At 59.6% G+C, this 18935-nt stretch overlaps 1 protein-coding gene across 7 annotated transcripts in view; it reads right to left on the bottom strand.

Annotated features, from left to right (window-relative positions):
• Positions 1-1493: 1493 nt before the first annotated feature.
• IQSEC3 (IQ motif and Sec7 domain ArfGEF 3) overlaps positions 1494-18935 on the bottom strand; it is a 99110-nt gene continuing 81668 nt past the window's right edge. The window contains exons 8-15 of one of the 7 annotated variants that reach the window (XM_060306488.1): positions 17698-17837; positions 16470-16595; positions 14561-14660; positions 14268-14429; positions 10551-10643; positions 8087-8136; positions 7925-8004; positions 4709-4843 (exon numbers count right to left, since the gene is read on the bottom strand). In XM_060306488.1, the coding sequence (XP_060162471.1) occupies positions 7930-8004; positions 8087-8136; positions 10551-10643; positions 14268-14429; positions 14561-14660; positions 16470-16595; positions 17698-17837 (746 nt within the window). In that variant the 3' untranslated portion in view covers positions 4709-4843; positions 7925-7929. Of the gene's footprint in view, positions 4861-7924; positions 8005-8062; positions 8137-10550; positions 10644-14267; positions 14430-14560; positions 14661-16469; positions 16596-17697; positions 17838-18935 lie in introns of all 7 variants that reach the window. The other 6 variants (XM_030834743.2, XM_060306485.1, XM_060306486.1 and 3 more) reach the window with 6 other exon arrangements.

Raw genomic sequence — 18935 nt, 5'->3', positions numbered from 1 at the left:
TCTTCTGACCCATTGCTCTCAGCCAGAAACCTGTGAAGCCTGGGCCCCCTTGTTGGAAGCATTCTAAGTCAGTGGCTGATGAGTCTGAGGTTCCCCCGTCTAAAGGGTCACTACAAGAAAGAGGCACTGACCATAGCTCTCCATCCGTATGGCGGGTGGACCCAGAGGGCCTGGGGCACCAGAGGCTGTCTGCCTTTCTACCGGAGGGCGGGCCCCTCCTCCTAGATGGCCTCGAGGCCAAAAGACTTGGAGAACGGTGCCCCTTCCCATGTCCATGCCCCATGTCCCCACACAGACAGCAGCAGTCCCATTTGGCCCTAGGCCCTCTCCCAGCCTTGGGCTGAGCCGGGTCCCCTCAGGGGTGCTCTCGAGGGACCAGGCCTCAGCTTCCTGGGTCAGAAAGTTCTCAGGATGGGACAGGTCAAAGCCAGCTCCAGGCTTCTCCTGGAATTTCCCGTTTCTTGGAAGGAGGGTGAGGTCATGTTCCTTTTCACTTTAATGGGGTAATGGGGCCCAGCCTGGGGTGCTGTCTGGATTTCTGTTCAGAGGTCTGGTCACCAGGAGAGCTGGACACCCTTTTTGCAGGTGTCCCCGGACCAGCCATCCCGCCCAGTTGATTCTCTCCCTCGGTGCCTCAGCTTTGCTGCAAGGCTTCTCCTCTCCCTGCTGCCAGGAGACATGACTCTGGGGCAGGCCCCTGCCGTGGAGCCTGATCTGCGCCTTGCACGTGGTGTGAGTGCCGGCCAAGCACCCTGCGCCTCTCTCCAGCCCGGATTTCAGTCTTCTCTCCTGCATCACAGTCACCCACGCCTCTGTAGGATCCTGGCATCCCTTCCAGCTCCAGCAGGGGACCCGGCACACCTCGGGCTGCATAAATGTTTGCTCCACTCCACTCTGTGGCTCTGTGACTTTTCCCAACAATGTTCCGCCAATCCTTTCACCTGGGCCTGTTCCCCTCTGCTTCAGGGCGGGTATACCCTGGGGCTTCTCAAGCCAGACCGTGTGATCAGAAGGTCGGGCTTCAGAGCTGACATCTGGTGAACATCACCCGAGGCTGATGACCAAATGTGGTCAGTAGGACCCTGCCACCCAGCATACCCTCAGCCTCTGTCATGGAAAGCCGAGCGGGGCAGATGGAGTCCTAGCCCGCTGGACTCCCACTCTGCTGGGGTGCACGTTGGCCGTCGTGGTGCTTCCTCGTGTGTGTGTGTGTGTGTGTGTGTGTGTGTGTGTGTGTGTGTGTGTGTGTGTGTGTGTGTGTGTGTGTGTGTGTGTGTGTGTGTGTGTGGGGGTCACTCTCTCGCCTGCCCGCCCATCAGATGGCTCTTGGCACCTAGCCCCATTTGTTTAGGAAGGGGTTCCCTAACCGTGTCACAGGGTAGCATGGAAGGGGTGACACCCCTGTGGCCAGAGGAGGCGTAGCTGCTGCCCTGGGCCCTTGCGATGCCGCCAAGAGGTGATGTGAGGTGCAGCCCCTCTTGGAGAATGAAAGAAACAGAACCGACACAGTTTGCTCAAGTGACATATTTCAATATAATCTCTAAAACTCTATGAATTGAACAGATAAAATACCTCTGGGCTGTTTTGTTACAAAATATTTGCCATTTGGATTAGTTGCTGGGTGCAGCCGCCCTGCCTTTCTTTCCCTAGAGAGGCTGCTCTCTGACGGGGGGCGGGAAGGGTGTGTGCAGGGGGAGGGGTGCGGCAAGGATGTATGTACAGCAGGACACGGGGACAGACGGACCGACGGTTATCGGGGAAACCTATTGGCAAAGAGAGACGTCTGGCAGGCGGTTGGGGGGACAGGTGGGGCGGGGGCCAGGGGCCTGGGGCTGATCGCGTAGGTGCCTTTGCACGTAGGCAGCCAGGCTTCCAGGACATGCTCCAGCTCTGGAGTGGGCTGGCCCCAACGCGGGTGGGAGAGCTAGTTTCACCTCCTGCTCCTGATTCTGGAGTTGGGCCTAAATGGATAAAACCGGGAGGGGGCCCGGTCCCCAAAGTAAGGCCTCGAGTGTCGATATCGCGGGTCTACCTTGGGGTCCTTGCGCGTGTGCCCAGGAGGCTGTGTCTGGGAGCCCAGTCAGCACCCCACGGTTCCCCTGGCCTGGGGGTGAGCGGGCGGCCCGAGAGCATTTCCAGCTGGGCCCTCCGGGAGGATGGAGGCCCTGACGTGGCCGCAGCCACGGGGAGGACACGAGGCTTGTCACAGCTGTCTGGGGGCTCAGCTCTGGGGACAGGCACGCAGACGGGTCCCAACGTCAGCCTGCTGGCTGGTCAGGGGAGGGGAGTCACCGAGGCCGGGAACCCTTGCTTCCCCGACTGTGAGTCGGCCCCGCCGCACCCTGCCCCAGGCCTTCGGGCATTCAAGCCCCTCGCCGCTCAGAATTCGCTGCACACGCTGCTGACCACAGGCTGGCGTGCTTCCTCGGCCAGGACGCCCAGTGCCGCTGGTGGGGCCCAAGGCAGCCACCGCAGCGACCGGGGCCGGCGGGGAGCCCCTACCCAGGGGAGGGCACAGAGATACCGGAGCATCTGGGCCCCCAGAGAGATGCTCCACGGACGTGCCAGCCCTGAGGCGCCTGCAGGTCCCAATCTGGAAAGTCTGGGCGTCAGCAGAGTGGGAGGGGGGCACCAGGTGAGCAGGTGACAAGGGGCCCGGGAGCTGGGACTGTACCCCCATGGCTCCCACCCCATAAACATATCCAGCCACTCGTAACTCCTCTTCTTCTGAACCCACACCCCTGCCGCCCAGGCCTCGGGCACCGGGTGTGTGAACCGTGCGCCCCATCAGTCAGCCGCTCTGCCCTGAAAGTCTGTGATTGGAGCGACCGTGTGACAGAAAAGACACAGGAGAGGGGCTGGGACAACAAGGACGGGGGCGGGGCGGGGGGGGGAGGAGACAGCAAGCGGTCACACGTTATGGACACCCGGCTGACGGAGACAGGGCCAGAATACACTCGCTAGGGGACAGCATAGTGATGCCTGGCGATCACACACAGACACACGCAACTAGGTCACCTAGGATCTCTGAGAGCAGGGGAGTCCGGCCTCCTAGTGGCCCGGGGGCCCGCAGCTGGGCTGTGGGGTAGGGGTTGGGGAGAAGCAAATGCACTCTAGATCAGTATTCACCTCCACCTCTCGGGATGTCTTGGACCTGGGCTCCGAGAGGGAGGGGACCTTAACGAAGGACAGCAGTGAGCTGTCGGCTCAGGACCAGAGGAGGGTCTGGCCTGGCTCGGGACCGACAGTCCCTGGAAGGGTACCCACCCCAGGATCTTTGAGGCGGGGCTGCCTGAGCCCTGTGGGGCTGCACAGAAGTTGGCTCTGATCCTGCTGGGCTCTGGGTTGGGCCGCGAGCCCTCTTGGCTCTCCTTGGCGATTTTGAAGGTGTAGGGACTCTTCCCCGCTGCTGCAGGCGGGCCTGCTGCCTTCTGGGGTGTGGCGGGGGCGGGGCTTAAAGGGCTAGTTTGGGACGGCAGCAGGGGACATGCCAGGCCTCTGGAGCACCTGCCGCTCTCGCCCACTTCTGCGTCCACGTCCCTCGTGGAGGCCACGGAAGTCATTCAGGAGGGTGCCTGGCCCTGGGCCGGAATCCTGCCTCTGCTGGCTGCCTTCACCCCTGGGCCCACCCCTGCCCCTCCCCGTTTCTGCTCCGATACCTGGATCTCCTATGTATGTGTTTATGCCCTGGGCGCACTGGCTGGGCATGACTTGGGGCTAGAGAACAAGAAACTCTTTAAAAGGTGCATTTTGCAGATACGTGACTTGATTCCCTGGCTCTGTTGAACTGACCAAGAGAGAGCTGAGATGGGTGCCCCCTCCCATCCCCCCCTTTCCCAGGGCTCTCCTGAAGTCTCGGCAGCCCTGGGCAGGCAGCACCCCAGCCCCTGAGAAAGCAGGAGAGGCCCTGGGAGGAGGGGAGTCTGTGGCCAGGACAGCCAACATCCCTGGGCGCAGACTGCCGGGCTTGGCGGGGCGGGGGGCAGCAGAGAAAGCCCCCTCCTCATGCCTCCCCCTGACCTGGCCGCTGCAGGGACCCAGGGCCGACTGTCCACCAGCCAGCGTGGCACCCAGCGCTGGGGCGGTGAGCCAGACCACCTTCTAAGGCTTGGGTGCTGGCCACCCAGCCCTCACGCCTGGCCGACTTGGCCTGGAAGCCGGAGAGGCCCTCAGTCCCTGTTCCAAGTGGCCAGAGTAATGGTGGGGGGAGAGGAGGCCTGGCTGTGCCTGGCTGTGTTGGGCCCCAGGAGAGTGAGGGGGTGTCTGCAGATTTTGGGGGAGGGTCGCTCAACTGAGCAAGGGAAGCTTGGGCCAAGCAAACCAGGTGCCAGGGACTGGGATTCTCTCTCTGAAACGACAGTGGTGAGTGGCCAGGAAGGCAGCGCACCAGGCGTGGGGAGCAGCGGGTGAAGGGGCAGCGGGGGCCCCGACGCAGCCCCCCGGGACAGCAGCGTAGGGGGGTTGCCGAGTCTACACCAGGCGCCGGTGCAGCAGGGAGCCAGGCGGGCAGAACTGGTGCGGGTGGTTGTAGGGGGGCGGGGCGGGGGGCAGGGGCGGCTGGTGGGCCGCCTTGACGGGGGAGCCCGGGCTGCCCAGGGCCGTGGAGGAGGACGCGGTGTAGCAGGATAGGGCCTGGCTCAGCAGGGGCTCCATGCGGGCCAAGCAGGGCTGGTCCAGGACGATGACCTTGACAATCTGCTGGCACTGCACCAGGGTCCCGGGGGCTGTGGGCGGCGGTGGTGGCAGCAGAGGGGCCCGCTCCCTCGAGGGGCTAGGCTGCAGGTCTGGCACTGGCGCTCCCCTCGCGGCCCCCAGCCCGGAGTAGTGCTGGGACGTTTGAAGCCTGTTGTGAATTGACACCTAGTTTAGAAACAGCCAGAGAAGCGTGAAATGTTACAAGACTAAGTCCCAGCTGCTAGGACTGGCCACCCTGGGCCTCCCTTCCCCCCTTCCCCGGCCCCTGTGCCCACCAGGGGCTCGCAGCCCTCACCTCGGCCCGCTGCCCATCTCTCCGCCACCCAGAGGACACCCAGCTGGCAGGCAGAGGCGCTGAGCCTGGGTGGAGTCCAGAGACGCTGTGCTCTACCCGGCCTGAGCGGCCTGGCTCCTTCTGTGGGATGGGCGGCTGGACCGATGGACTCAGGTCCTGCTGGGTGGCCCTGGGCCCCAGGTGGGCGCCCACCCGCCTTCCCACCAACCTCGAGCTGGGAAAGCAGGGGTATCTGCCTGTGCCCTGCCTCCCAGGGGTGTGTGGCGGACATGGGGACAGGGTCCGGAGTCAGGTGGCTTGGAGCTCTGCAAGCCCCTGACCCTCCCACCAGCTTTTTAAGGGAGGCCTTCTCATCACTGTGAATCACAAAGGTGTCCAGACCCTGGAATGCCAGGGACCCCGAGGGGTGGTGTGGACCTGCCCCATCCTCCCAGACTCCCCAGGGCTGTGCCCACACATTCGAGAGCGGCCAGGGCCAGAGCCAGGTCCCCAGCTGCCCTTCTGGCCCAACCTGGGCCCTGGAGAAATACGTCCCGCTGCAGGAGGGGGAACCCAGAAAGGCTCTAATCTTTCCCCCTTGGGCGGGGCATGAGGGGGTGGCCCATGGAAGGCACTGGGAACTAGCCTGGCCTCCTCTTGCTAGCAGGGGAGGTGGAAGAAATAGGATTCTGGAAGGAGAGGGGTTTAATTCCTCATCCCTCCAGCTCACCAGCCTGTAGGTACGACACACGATCCCCTTCCGACACCTGGACCCTTCAGGGAGTGGCTGAGACCCTTCTCTCTGAGGATGCCCTTGGGTACCATGACCCAGGCCCGCTGCTCAGTGCACGGGGGGCGGAAACCGAGGCTGCAGGGGAGGGGATCCTATGGCCAGGTCTAGACCAGGAGGGCCCTGCCCTAAACCATCTCAGAGCCCTAAGCCTGACCCTATTTACTGGCAAAAGGTGCAGTTTCAGGGACGCCCCCTCCTGGGTCCAGGCACTGCCCTGGTGGGCTGCTCGGCTCTCCAGCCCCGTTCCTCTGCCCTTGGGTTTTCACAGGCCCCCACCGCCAAGCTCCGCAGGCTGCAGGCTCTACTCTCCATTCTCAGCCTCCAGCCTCAGCAGTGTGTTCTAAGCCTGAGCTTCCCCCACCTCCCAGTCAATCAAAGGAGCCCCGGAGCCCCTCAGTGCCCTGCCAAGCCCTGGGCTGGGCCGAGAGCAGGGCTGCGTCCACCTCCCTCTCGGGGAGCCCTCTGTGGTCCTCACTGGGACAGAAGGCCTCTGTCCACTGCTGCTGGGGATGGGTGGGTGCGGCTCCATTCCCCACCTGCTTGTCTTCTGAGCTATTCCCTGGGAGAAAGTGGCCTGAGACAGCGGGGCAGGCCTTCTGCTCTCCGCCCCCAGACCTTACAGCTGCCCTTCCCCAGGCAAACGCCTGGCCGCCCCAGTCCAGACCCTCCGAGCCCCGCTGTGGCCGCAGCCCTGGCCTCACCCTGCACCTCCTCTTCGCCTCCCTTTCCCCCCTCCCCCTCCACTGTCTGCACCTCCCTCCGGTCAGTAAGTGAAAAGCAGGAAGTGACAGCAAAACATTCCCTCATTCTGACCCCCTTCCCACCTCCCTGCTGATGAAAGAAGAGGGAGAGAGAGGGAGAGAAGCTGGAACATGGGTGGCAGGCCTGACAGCTCGGACAGGCTGGAGAAGGGCCTGCCGGCGGGCGGCCAGGCAAGGACAGAGCGGGTGGAGGACGCGGGAGCGCAGGGTCCAGCCGAGGCCGGCGGTGAGGCCGCCTCTGTGCAGGGGAGCAGAGGCTGTCAGAGCCCCGGGACTAGCCGGGGTGGCAGCCTTGCAGATAGCCACGTGGCCCTCTGGGCCAGGGAGGAGGGGATAATGGTCCCCAGATCGCGGCCCTCCCTGGGCAGGCGGTGCTAAGCCACAGGCAGGGCTGGTAGAACAAACCGAAGGGAAGGGCTGGTAACCTCGTGTGTTTATCTGCAAGGCTGGAGAACGGGCAGCTGCAGCATGATGGGCAGAGGAGGGGCAGGGGATGGAATACCCACCCTGGGGGCTTGTCAGCTGCTGGGGCAGGAAGCTCCTCCGTGCGAAGGTGCCTCCTCCAGACACAGGTGTGGGGCGGGGGGGGGGAGAAGCTGCGGTTTTCTGGGGTGTCCTGGGGCTTCCCCAAGCTTAGGCTGGGGGCAGGGCTCCTCCCTCAGAGCCCGAAGTTGGGGCTCCTCCAGCTTGGAGTGAGGGTCTGTGTGAGCAGTGAGGGTCCCTGGAGGCCTGGCAGAAAGGAGTGAGGGGCTCACCAGGGTCCGAGGGGAGCCAGTGGGGAGGGCTGGGGCCCAGCAGGCCTGCGGGGCAACTGCATGCCCCGTCCCAGGTGGCCGCCGGGGGCCTGGCGGGCACCAGCTGCTGCTGCTACTTCTCCAGTCCCCTCCCTCCAACGTGGACAGTCTTCAGATGCAGCAGCCGCCCGCCCTGCTCCAGGAGAAGCCCTAAGACAACCCCACCCCCACCTCGCCTCACCTCCTCCTGCACATCCCACCCCGTGGCCAGCTTTCCAGATGGACCAGCTGTCCTGGGAGGAAACTGTACCCTCCCAGCCGCCTCCACTTTCCCCAGAGGCATCCAGGAGGGCAGGGTCTGCCCCGCCGTGCTCACTCGGGCAACAGACCTAAGGGGTGATTCTCGAAGGGGCCAAGCTCCCTGCTGTAGAGGCTGGCAAGATGTGGAGGAGGGAACCTTGGTCTCTGATAACGGGAGCATCAGGACCACGGCAGTGTGTGGGGCGGCAGATTCGGGGGACTGCGGGAGGGATGCGATGGGGGCATTGGGGACTTTATCTGCACGCATTAGTGTGGGAGCTCGGCCTGGGGGGCTCGGTGGGGAGGGCGGGCTGGGGAATGGGAGGGGTCACTGTGGCTTGATTAGGTGCTGGAAGAGTGGTATTACCCATGCTAGCAGTAACTTTTAATTGTATCTCTTGAAATTGGTAAAATGGTGAGTCGGGCTGGGGAGGCATTGATTAAAACCTGAGAAGAGAAACAACAGAGACAGTGAGAGGAGGGCAGGGGGCACAGACTCACTCACCTGGGCAACCAGGCCTCCACTCACCTCCGCCGTGCTCTCCGCCGCCTTCTCTGCCGGTGCCGCTTCCCTTTTGGCTTTGAATGCAAAGAGCACAGGGCTCACTCTCCACCTGGCCCCGTCCCCGCACAAAGCCCTGTCTCCGCCGCCCCGCAGCCCCCAACCAAGCCTCCCTGCAATTCAGTGCGGCGGCCGGAGGCTCCAGGACCCCCACCACTCCGGGGGCAGTGGACTGGGTGTCTTGCCCAGCTCTGCCACATACTAGCTGTGTGACCTTGGGCAAGATGCTACACCTCTCTGGGCCCTCATGGACTAGAAGGTCTCTGACGTTTTTCCCTGCTGGGTATTGTGGAGTCTCCTTTACCCATAGTCAGAGCGCCCCATACGGACTGTGCAGGTTGGTTGTGAGGAGGCCTTGGTTCTCGGTTCCCAGAGCAAAAGGGGGCTCCTCTGTGTCTGTGGCACAGGCTCCGAGAGGGAGGGGCCGCGTTCCTTTCCTGTTCCTGCTCCTTAGCTGAGCGGTGAGGGTTCACATGCACGAGCCGCAGGGCAGGGCCTGGCACGAAGAGCTGCTAATGGCTCTGACGGCTACCAGGGCCTCCTGATGGGCCTGGCACAGCACCAGGGGCCCTGCAGACACCCGGGGACAGCGTGATGATTTCTTCTGGCTCAGTCACCCCTGACTCCCACCCCTACCCCCAGCAGGCACTCCAGAGCCCTCGGCCGGGGCCCCTCTGATTTCTCACACCCCTGGGGAGGGTGCTAGTTCCCTTGCTGTGCACATCCCTCTGCTTTCTGTAGCACAAGAGGAAGCTGGGGAGGGAACTGATGGACAAGGCCCCGGAGATACACATCAGGGCCTGGCCAGGGGCTGCAGCTTCCCAAAGAGGCAGGCTGGGCTGCAGAGAGTGGAGTGGGGCAGGGTGTCCGGGAATCAATCACAGCTGAGGTTTGACTCTATTACACAGCTGTGAAAACAAGCGTGTACTCTGACCTTGTAGAAATAAAGGGCCAGGACTTCCTTGGTGGCGTAGCGGTTAAGAATCCGCCTGCCAATGCAGGGGACACGGGTTCGAGCCCTGGTCCAGGAAGATCCCACATGCCACGGAGCAACTAAGCCCGTGTGCCACAACTACTGAAGCCCACGCGCCTAGAGCCCGTGCTCCGCAACAAGAGAAGCCACCGCAATGAGAAGCCCACGCACCGCAGCAAAGAGTAGCCCCCGCTCGCCGCAACTAGAGAAAGCCCGCATGCAGCAATGAAGACCCAACGCAGCCCAAAATAAATAAATAATATAAATTTATAAAGAAAGGAAGGAAGAAGGAAAAAAGGAAAGAAAGAAGGAAGGAAGGAGGAAAGGAAGAAAGAAAAAGAAAGGAAGGAAGAAAGAAAGAAAAGAAAGAAAGGAAAGAAAGAAATGAAGGGCCAGCTGAAAACCAGGGCAGGTGGAGAATTACGAACACATGGTGGCAGGTCAGACCCATACACCGAGGAGACACCACAGCGAGGGTCTCCATGAGCTAAAAGAGCCCCGAGTCTTGCTTGGAAAACAAATCTCCTCTGCCAGCTGGCGTGACCAGTCCTGTGATGCTGATACAGCATCTCGGCGCCACGGCCGTAACGGGGGTTTGGAACCAGCATGGAGCCCACTGGAGTGTCTCAACGCAAGCTGACGTCTTGCTGGGACCCTGGCTTTCCAGGGCTTAGCACGAGGCGCACAGCAGGCACTCAGTAAGTGTTCATTAAATGTAGGAATAAACGACTGAATTAATTAGTGAACAGCTCTGGATGGTTCGCTGGGGTTTGCTGGGATGGGATTTAATTCTCATGCCACCTCTCCTAATTCTTTTCTGTTTGGGGCAGATGGAGCAGGGGTGGGGCGGTGAGGGGTGGAGACAACTCTTCCTGTCTCCCTGCAGGTTGGGGGGAGGGGGGAAGGTAGGAGGGGGCAGTGGGAGCGGGTCTAGAGAACGTGGCCAAAGGTGATACAAAATCTGAAGCTGGCTTGACTTCTCTGGAGTGAAAATTCAACTTGAAGAAATCATTTGAGAAATTGGGTTTGAGGGTTCATCTGGGTTTCGGGGTGCTGACTCGGGCCTGGGATTAGAGAGTGATGTTGGCTCATTAGGGGAAGGTCTTGATGGGGCAGATCAAGATTTCCAGACCCTTCTGGCCACCTGCCTTCTCACCTGCTCCCAGCCACAGACACGGCACTTTTTCCTCACGTGGCTTCCCTTTCCCACAGCCCTAACCCCCGGTGTGCGGAGGGAACAGGTGGGCACTGGGGCCCTGAGCCTGATGCCTCCGGGGGAACAGTGACCTTTCTAAGTGGACACGTTTCTCTCTCACCTTCCTCCTCAGTCTCACTGCTAAAGACCCAGCAGATGAGGCCACGGAAACGAGCCTTTCCCTCACCCGAATCCCCAGGACCCCAAGGCCAGGGTCGCTGAGTGGCCTGCACGTGGACCAGGGCCGCAGGTCTGGAGCTCACCTGTGGGCGATCCCTGCTTCGACCGTGGCTCCCCCTGGGCTCCCCCGGCCTTGAACGAGAGAGTCTTCGTTCCTTGCTGCTTCTCCAGCTCCCCTGGGGAACCGAGAGGCTCGTGAATGGACAGAAACCCTGACCTCCAGCACACAGGGGGGAGGAGACGTGAGACAAGGGCAGGAGGAGGACCGACCTCCAGCACACAGAGGGGAGAGGAGACGTGAGACAAGGGCAGGAGGAGGACCGACCTCCAGCACACAGAGGGGGGAGGAGACGTGAGACAAGGGCAGGAGGAGGACGAGGGGCTCCCAAACACGCGGCACCCACGCCACGTCAGCCTCAATGAAACCCCGACCTCCAGCACACAGGGGAGAGGAGACGTGAGACAAGGGCAGGAGGAGGACGAGGGGCTCCCAAACACGCGGCAGCCACGCCACGTCAGCCTCAGTGCCGGGGCTGGCAGCGCCTGTTCTGGCAGCCAGAGAGGAGGTGCAAGAGGTTGATAAGAGGGAGGCGACAGCCTGGGGCTGCATCCTGGCTCTGATGCTGCCTGGCTGTGTGGCTTCAGGCAGGTTACTTATCCTCTCTGTGCCTCCTTTAAGAGGACTGCAGTGTCCACTTCAGAGTGTCATTAAGAGCATCACAGGAGGGGACTTCCCTGGTGGCACAGTGGTTGAGAATCTGCTTGCTGATGCAGGGGACACGGGTTCGAGCCCTGGTCCGGGAAGATCCCACATGCCACGGAGCAACTGAGCCCATGCGCCACAACTACTGAGCCCGTATGCTGCAACTACTGAAGCCTGCGTGCTGAGAGCCTGTGCTCCGCAATGAGAAGCTCGTGCGCCGCAACGAAGAGTAGCCCCCGCTCGCCGCAACTAGAGAAAGCCCATGCGCAGCAACGAAGACACAACGCAGACAAAAATAAAAGATAAATAAATAAATGTATTAAAAAAAAAAAGAGGATCACAGGAGGAAAGACATTAAGGCACTTAGAACAAGGCCTGGATGCTGCAGGGCTCAGTAAATATCAGCTCCTGTGACGACATCAAAGGCTCACGTGGTGTAGCAGCCTCAGCACCGCTGGTGCCGTCCAGCCAGCTGGCTGAGCTCCCCCGAGGAGGAGGCCCCAGTCGCCCAGGGGCCCCGGCAGAGGTCTGTCTGGCTACTCGGCTTTAACTCCTCTCTCTAGACCGTAAACCTGTTCCTTCTGTCTTTTCTCGGTGGTGCTGGAGAACGGCCAGTTACCCTCCTCGGAGATTTGACAGCCGTTATTAAATCTCTCCTCCGTTCCTCTTTTCCAGGAGACATCACTCAAGCTCCTTGTATTAAAGCTACTCTCGTGGGTCCCATTTTCTGCCTGTCTAGTCGTCTGTAATCTGGGGGCACCGGCCTGCAAACCCCAAACCAGAACCATTTGTGCCGATTGCCCGAGTCACACCATCAAGCAATACTCAGTATTTTTACTGAAGTGAGAGTGGCTCTCTCTCCCCAGAGGGGCTGTCTTGGCTTTGGAGAAGTTAGCGCTGTAATTACAAGCAGGGCATCCGAGGAACCTGGGTGCCAGTCTTGTCCTGTCAATGACTGCGTGAATTTGGACAACTTCCTGAAGTTCTGTTAGACTCAGTTTCCTTATTTGCAACATGAAGATAATAATTCTCACCTCCTGGAAAGATGTAGCAACAGTTCATACAAGAGGCTCGGCATTCAGCCCAGTGTGGGCACGTAGTAGGTGCTCGAGAAACGGGAGCTGTGGCTACTTTTTCCTGTTTTCTACTTCCTTTTTCCCTGCCTCTCTGAGCAGCCCTTCCTCTTTCCTCAGCTTTCTTCCCTTTCTCTCCAGACATGAGCCTGGTCCCTGCTCTCCTGCCCTCAGCACACGGATCTTGGCGACATCTCCTCCTTAGTACTTGGAGGGGCAGGATGTGCTGCTCCCAGGCTGATGGGGAAAGGGACTTCTGGCAGCCATGCTGGTGCCGACCCATGGGCTCTGTGCTCCGCGGCTGTGCGGACCCATCTAGGACATACTGACAAGAGGGTGTGTCTCTGAGAATGTTCTAGATCAACAGCAAAGGTGGCATTGAAAAGAGTCTGTCTGTTACACCCCTGAACTCACATCGCCAACGGAGAGCAGAAGGGGAATTTACACCCTCCCTGTACCAGGTGATACTGAGTTAGTTTCACAGTCTGGTCTGGTGAGGTGGGTTTTTTTTAATTTAATTTATTTATTTTTGGCTGCATTGGGTCTTCGTTGCTGCGCGCAGCCTTCCTCTAGTTGCGGCGAACGGGGGCTACTCTTCGTTGCAGTGCACGGGCTTCTCATTGCGGTGGCTTCTCTTGTTGCAGAGCACGGGCTCTAGGCGTGCGAGCTTCAGTAGTTGTGGCTCGCGGGCTCTAGAGCGCAGCCTCAGTAGTTGTGGCGCACGGGCTTAGTTGCTCCTCAGCATGTGGGATCCTTCCAGACCAGGGTTCGAACCCGTGTCCCCTGCATTGACAGGTGGATTCTCAACCACTGCGCCACCAGGGAAGTCCCTGGTGAGTTTTTGTTTTAACCTGATTTCGTTGTTTCCTTAGGAAATTATAACAGAAGCTGCCCTCTCATATTCAGGGTGGAAAGTACATGAACCTTAGAATCAGACGTCACTGCAACGGCCACATCCTCCGCTTCTAACATGCACCTTAGACGCATCCCTTAACCGCTCTGAGTCCCATCCGTGAAGTGGGGGCCAACACCTGCCTTGCAGCCTCCCCGTGAACACCTCAACAAACCACCTGGCACACAGTAGGTGCGCCAAAGATGCTGATGAAATAGCACCGCCCTGGCGCGTCGGCCCGTGCTCAGAAACTCCCACCGCCTTTCCTCCTGCCCAAGGGCTTTATACCAATTTAGAAATACTTTTCAACTAAGTGGCCATGTAAGGCAGACCTGGAGTCTGTCTTTATTTTCTGTTTTAGTTTCTGAATCCATTCTTACTTAATTTTCCTGTAAAGGCTCTTTGAAGCCGCTGCAATACTTCACCAGGAAAGCTTGCAGGTGGGCAGAGACCACAGGGCGTCACTGCTCTTTTCTTGAACCAAGAGGTGACCAGTAAACCACCGGGACAGATGAAGAGGCACAGAGATTGTCTACAGTACCTGAACGGGAGAAATCGGGAACCGAGGCTCTCCTTGGAGGCCAGAAAGACAACTCCAAGATGAGGGACAGTCAGAAAGCCAGACTGGACTCTTCAAGGAGATGACGTTATGAAAAAATTAAGTGGGGGGCTATTCTAGGTTAGAAGAGATGAAAACCATGAAACAACCGGGTGTGACGTGTGAATCTGGACTGGGTCAGGGGAGGAGGCTGCCAGGGAGGTTGGGTGGGAAGAAGTGCTCCAGGCCCGGACCTCCTCGGTTTGCAAGCCCGCCTTTAGGGCCGGCTGGCTCGCTGGTCCTGGTCAAACCCAGCAGAGTTCTCCGTTCCGAGGGGCCCACACGCCGCCCCACGGCCTGGCTACATGTGCACACGCATGTGTACACGCTCAGGTACCTCGCCTTAGCTGTGAGGTGTCCATCAGCCATGATGGTGCCGTGGGGCTGAGGCAGGGAGGGCTCTGGAGGGCAGGAGGGGCCTGGCTCGCCCACACACCCTCCGCAGGGGTGCAGGGAGTGTCTGTCTGCAAGCAACCCTGCTCCCGCTGACCGGAGCCCAGCCGCACGGAGGCTCTGGGGTCACCGCGTCCTTACACTCTATCCGGATCTGCTCCAGCTCCGTCACCTCCGCAATGGACTCCTTCAGGTCCTCCACAAACTTCCGCATTTCGTCCAAACCCAGGGCGCAGAAGTGCAGCACCTGCTTCTTCTCGGAGCCCGAGAGCGGGGTCACCAGTGTGATGCCGTGAGAGTAATCTGGAAACCAGACCCCAGGCCCCACAGGCCGTGAGCAGCTGCAGGTGAGGAGGGGGCCTCTGGAGCGCCTGCCCCTCCCCCTCCCCTGCACCCCCCGCCCTCTGCCACATCCACGGGTGACCGAGACTTACACTCGTTCTCAAAGAGGTGGAACTGCATGCCCAGGAGGCCCACGGACTTGCAGAAGGTATACGTGGAGGAGCTCTTCTTCTTGGGGCAGAGTTTGAGAATCTGTCCAAGACAGGGGAACAGCCGTGCACTGACAGGTGTGCATGTGTATAAACGTGCCTTACACACCTGGATGAGTGAACACCCAGGGCTCTTGTGAACACAAGTAAACACCCAAAAAGAGACATGCACACACATGCCCACTTATGCCCTTAGGATACATTCACACACATATACACACGTGTACACACACATACATATGTACAGACACAGTATCAAAATACAGTCTTCACTGCACAAAATGCTCCAGTGGCCATTCCCACAGCACTTAGAGGCCAGTCCACGCTTCGTGCCCTGGTTTGTAAGCCCCACCTAGTCTGGTCCCTGCCTTACTCTGGCTTTGTGTTCAGTCCGTGCTGCCCTTTCTGTAGCTTGAACGGGGCAGGCTCAGTCCTACCACAGGGCCTTTGCACCTGCTATTTCCTTCCACAACTCGCCCTGCAGCTTCTTGCGTGGTTGGGTTACTCTCATTACTTAGATCTTAACTCAAATGCTGCCTCCTTAGAGATTCCTTCCCTGACCAGCCTTTACAACAAACAAAAACAAAAGAAGAGGAAAAAAAAATCCACCTTAGCACCAGCTACTCCAACCTATCACCCGGCTTTGTTGTCTTCATGGCACCTTCCCCCGGTTTGATATCATCTTGTTTGTCTTCTTAATTATTTTCTACCTCCCTTGTCTCCTGAAACGCAAGCTGAGGTAGCAGTTGCTTGGTGTACAAATGTTTCTTCAGCACCTTCTGAGCTGGGCTCTGAGACACAGGAGAGGACGGGGGAGCCCGGCCTCAGGGTGCCTCCCTCCGGGGAGGAGGACCCTCAGGGTCCATAAATCAATCAATGGATCAATCCACCATCGCATAGTAAGCCAAAAAGCAACGTGGAGACACGGATACATAGGGTAACTGCAGAAACTGGTAGGTGTTTTGAAGAAGAAGTAGGGTCAGGACAAGGCGGTGGGTGGGCAGGCCACCTGTGAGGTGGGGGGAGAGCATCTGCACCGAATGAGGAGAGGCAGGGGGTCGTGCAAGGTCTGGGGAGCTTTTCAAGCAGATGATGGAGCCACAAGATTAAGGCCTGAGACGGACGGAGCCCCGAGTTGGCCTGGGGAGGCAGCTGGTGGGGCAGGGGGCGGGCGGCAGAGGAGAGGCGTGGAGGGAGGTGAGATCTGGGAGCTGGCGATGCTTACTCCGCGGAGGTGGACCTCAGGCGGGGAGCGTTGGATTTGGGACAATTTTCGAGGTAGTGCCATTATGACTTGTGGATGGAGAAGGTATGGGGTTTGAGGAAAAGACAGAAGCCAGACCCTGTTCACTCTGCTTCCCAGCACTTAGAACACTGCCTGGGACATAGTTGGTACTCATTAAATATTTGTTATATGGATACCTGTGTTCAAAGAGCAAAGGCCGAGCACCCCACAGACGTGCACGTGCGCACACACACACACACACACACGCCTACACACACACACACGCCCACACGCACACCAGCATCCCCCCTGGGCCCAGGGACAGTGTGGGCCCCCTCAGGCCTCCTGCACTTCCCAGGCTGTGGGACGGATGTGCAGCCCTGTACCCTCCAGCCCCAGGTTCCCCACAATGAGGGGGATGCAGAGGCTCTGGGACCTAATCCATTCGCACCAGGACCCGGGAACCATGAACCTCTCTGTGCCTCGGCTTCATAACTAACAAAGGAGGAAGGATCGTATCTGCCTGCGCTGCCTCACACCCACATGGAAAATCAGCCACTGGGTATGCAGCATCGTGGCATCCTGGGGGGCAGGGTGCCCTCGGGGCCTCTGGGGGTCCCCACTCACCACCAGCAGGTCGTTGAAGAGGAACACCTCCCTCTGGTGTGCGGCCTGCTTCTGCAGCTTGTTCACATCCGTCACCTCGAAGAGCCGGCTGCAGCAGACCAGGCGGCGATGGGGCTCTGACAGCACCTGGGCCGGGGCACAGTGCTCACAGCCGGGGGAGCCGCCGAGGTCGCAGCCCTCCTGCCCCCAGCGCCCACTTTGCAGAAGAGCAGATGCAGGCCCAGGTTGGCCCTGACCTCCCTCTTTCCTCCCCCGGGCTCTCTCCCCTTCCTCAGCCTCCTTAGGGAGCAGGGCTGGGCCAGAGGGCTTCACAGTGCTGGACGCAGTGAGCAGATAAAAGGCAGGGAAAAGAAATCGAAAAGAGCCTTCGGGCTGTGCGCTCCGTCCCTCCGAGGCCTTCGGGCTGTGCCTCTCCTCTGCTGCACACCCAAGCACCAGTGTGCAAGAGGGAGGGGTCCCGGGGACACCGCGAATCTGCTCCTGTGTGTGAAACAGCCCCCTCAGGGGGCGTCCGCAAACCTGACAGAGGCTCTGACCTCAGCACAGCAGGCTCCAGCCAGAAAAGGCCAGCCCCGCACGACTGGGCGGAAGCGTCCAGCACAGAGCCTCAGACGAGGTCCCCAAACTGCTCCCTGAGCCAAGAATTTGGGGAGGTTAGGGTTAGGGCGATGGAGGCCAGGACCTTTATGTCTACAGTATACAGAGCCCCTGCTGACGTCTACAGAGGATGCTCCCTTAAAAATCATTGCAAACTTGGTAAACGCTGCAAACTGCCCCACGGGCTACAACTCAGGGGCCACCCCAAGGACTTGAGAACCCACGTCTAGAGCCTGCTCTAGCCCATCTCCTGCCTCCTACTCAGTAGGACCATCCAGGATGTCCAGCACCCGTACCACCCCAAACCTCCCCATCTGGCCATCCAGATGCTTCGACCCTAGAGCACCCGGCAGCCTTTCTCAGTATTTCACTCCAATCTCTCCCGCCGCAGGAGCCGGTCGCAGGGAGCGATGAGGAAATCGGGCAGGTGGAAGGAAGAGGGTGCCCCGCAGAGCACACGGAGGCACTGGATACAGTAACTACAAGTGAGCGAAGAAGGGGAACACGTTTCTGAAAGATGCGGAGGGATGCCAGGAAGAAGGAAAGGGAAGGAGATGGAGACAGGGCCTCTGCGGCCCCGGGAGGGGCGATGATGCCCCGCAGGGAGCGCCGCTCTGTGGTGGGCACTTACTGTCTTCATGCCCACGATGGACTTCTCCACCTTGGTGACATACGTGACGTGGTCCTCGTTCGACTTGAGCTCCTTCTGCTGAATCCTTTCGTAGATGCCGACCACCAGCTCCCTGGGGATGTCAGCCCCGTCATCCACACCTACGGCCATGGAACGGGGAAGGGGAGGGGTGTCAGGGGCCTGGAGCCAGAGAGGGGGCGCCCCCTACCTGACTGCCGCTCCCGAAGAATGGCCTTGATTCTGTCCTGTCCCCGCTCCGAAGCCTTCAGTGGCTGGCTCCCCATACCCGCTAAAGTAGGGATGAACTCCTTCACCAGGCACCGGAGCTACTACACTAGGGCCCAGCACATGCCCCCAGTGCCCCCTCCTGCTGTTCCATAGCCAGAGCTTCCGCTCCCCCCTCCCAGGCCTCCTTCCCCATCTCTGAACGCGGCCTCCGTGGTCCTGCCTTTGCTCCCCCGGTTCTCCCGTCTTAACAACCTCCACCCCAGCCCCGCCAGGAGCATCGCCAAGCATCGCTGTGTCGGTCTTCAGGCCCTCCCCTCCCCTCCGGTAGGGAGCATGGAGCTCAGCGATTAGTTGTTGAGTGGTGACAAGATTCTCCCCTCGCTGGGAGCACGGGGTGGCGGTGGTGGGTGGGTAGTGAGACATTAAGTGAAGGAGAGGAGGGAAGCCCCCGTGGTGGTGCTGTGAGGAGACCGCCACCCATCTCGCACTTCACAGTGACCTTCAGACTCTGGTAGCAAGAAATACCAGCAGGAAATATACCAACACGAAAACAACTTTCCCCAGAAGGTAGAAACAGAGGCAATAAAAAAAAAAAAGTCTTCTTTCTACTTTTTCTAAATCTTTCTTTAATGATTATACACTCCTTTTTTTTAAGAGGGAAAAATTAAAAATAAAACATCTTGGGCTTCCCTGGTGGCGCAGTGGTTGAGAGTCCGCCTGCCAATGCAGGGGACATGGGTTCATGCCCCGGTCTGGGAAGATCCCACATACCACGGAGCGGCTGGGCCCGTGAGCCATGGCCGCTGAGCCTGCGCGTCCGGAGCCTGTGCTCCGCAATGGGAGAGGCCACAACAGTGAGAGGCCCGCGTACCGCAAAAAATAAATAAATAAAAATAAAATAAAACATCTTGGGCAAGTGCTCTCCAAGGAGTTTTCCTAAGTGCCGAGAGGACATTACACCTTCTGTGAGCGGCCCTCTGTATTGACTCTGTTTCTCCCACATCTGAGTT

This window comes from Globicephala melas, chromosome 10 (genome assembly GCF_963455315.2).
Source record: "Globicephala melas chromosome 10, mGloMel1.2, whole genome shotgun sequence".
NCBI lineage: Eukaryota > Metazoa > Chordata > Mammalia > Artiodactyla > Delphinidae > Globicephala > Globicephala melas.
This window is presented reverse-complemented; position numbering and strand designations above follow the sequence as displayed.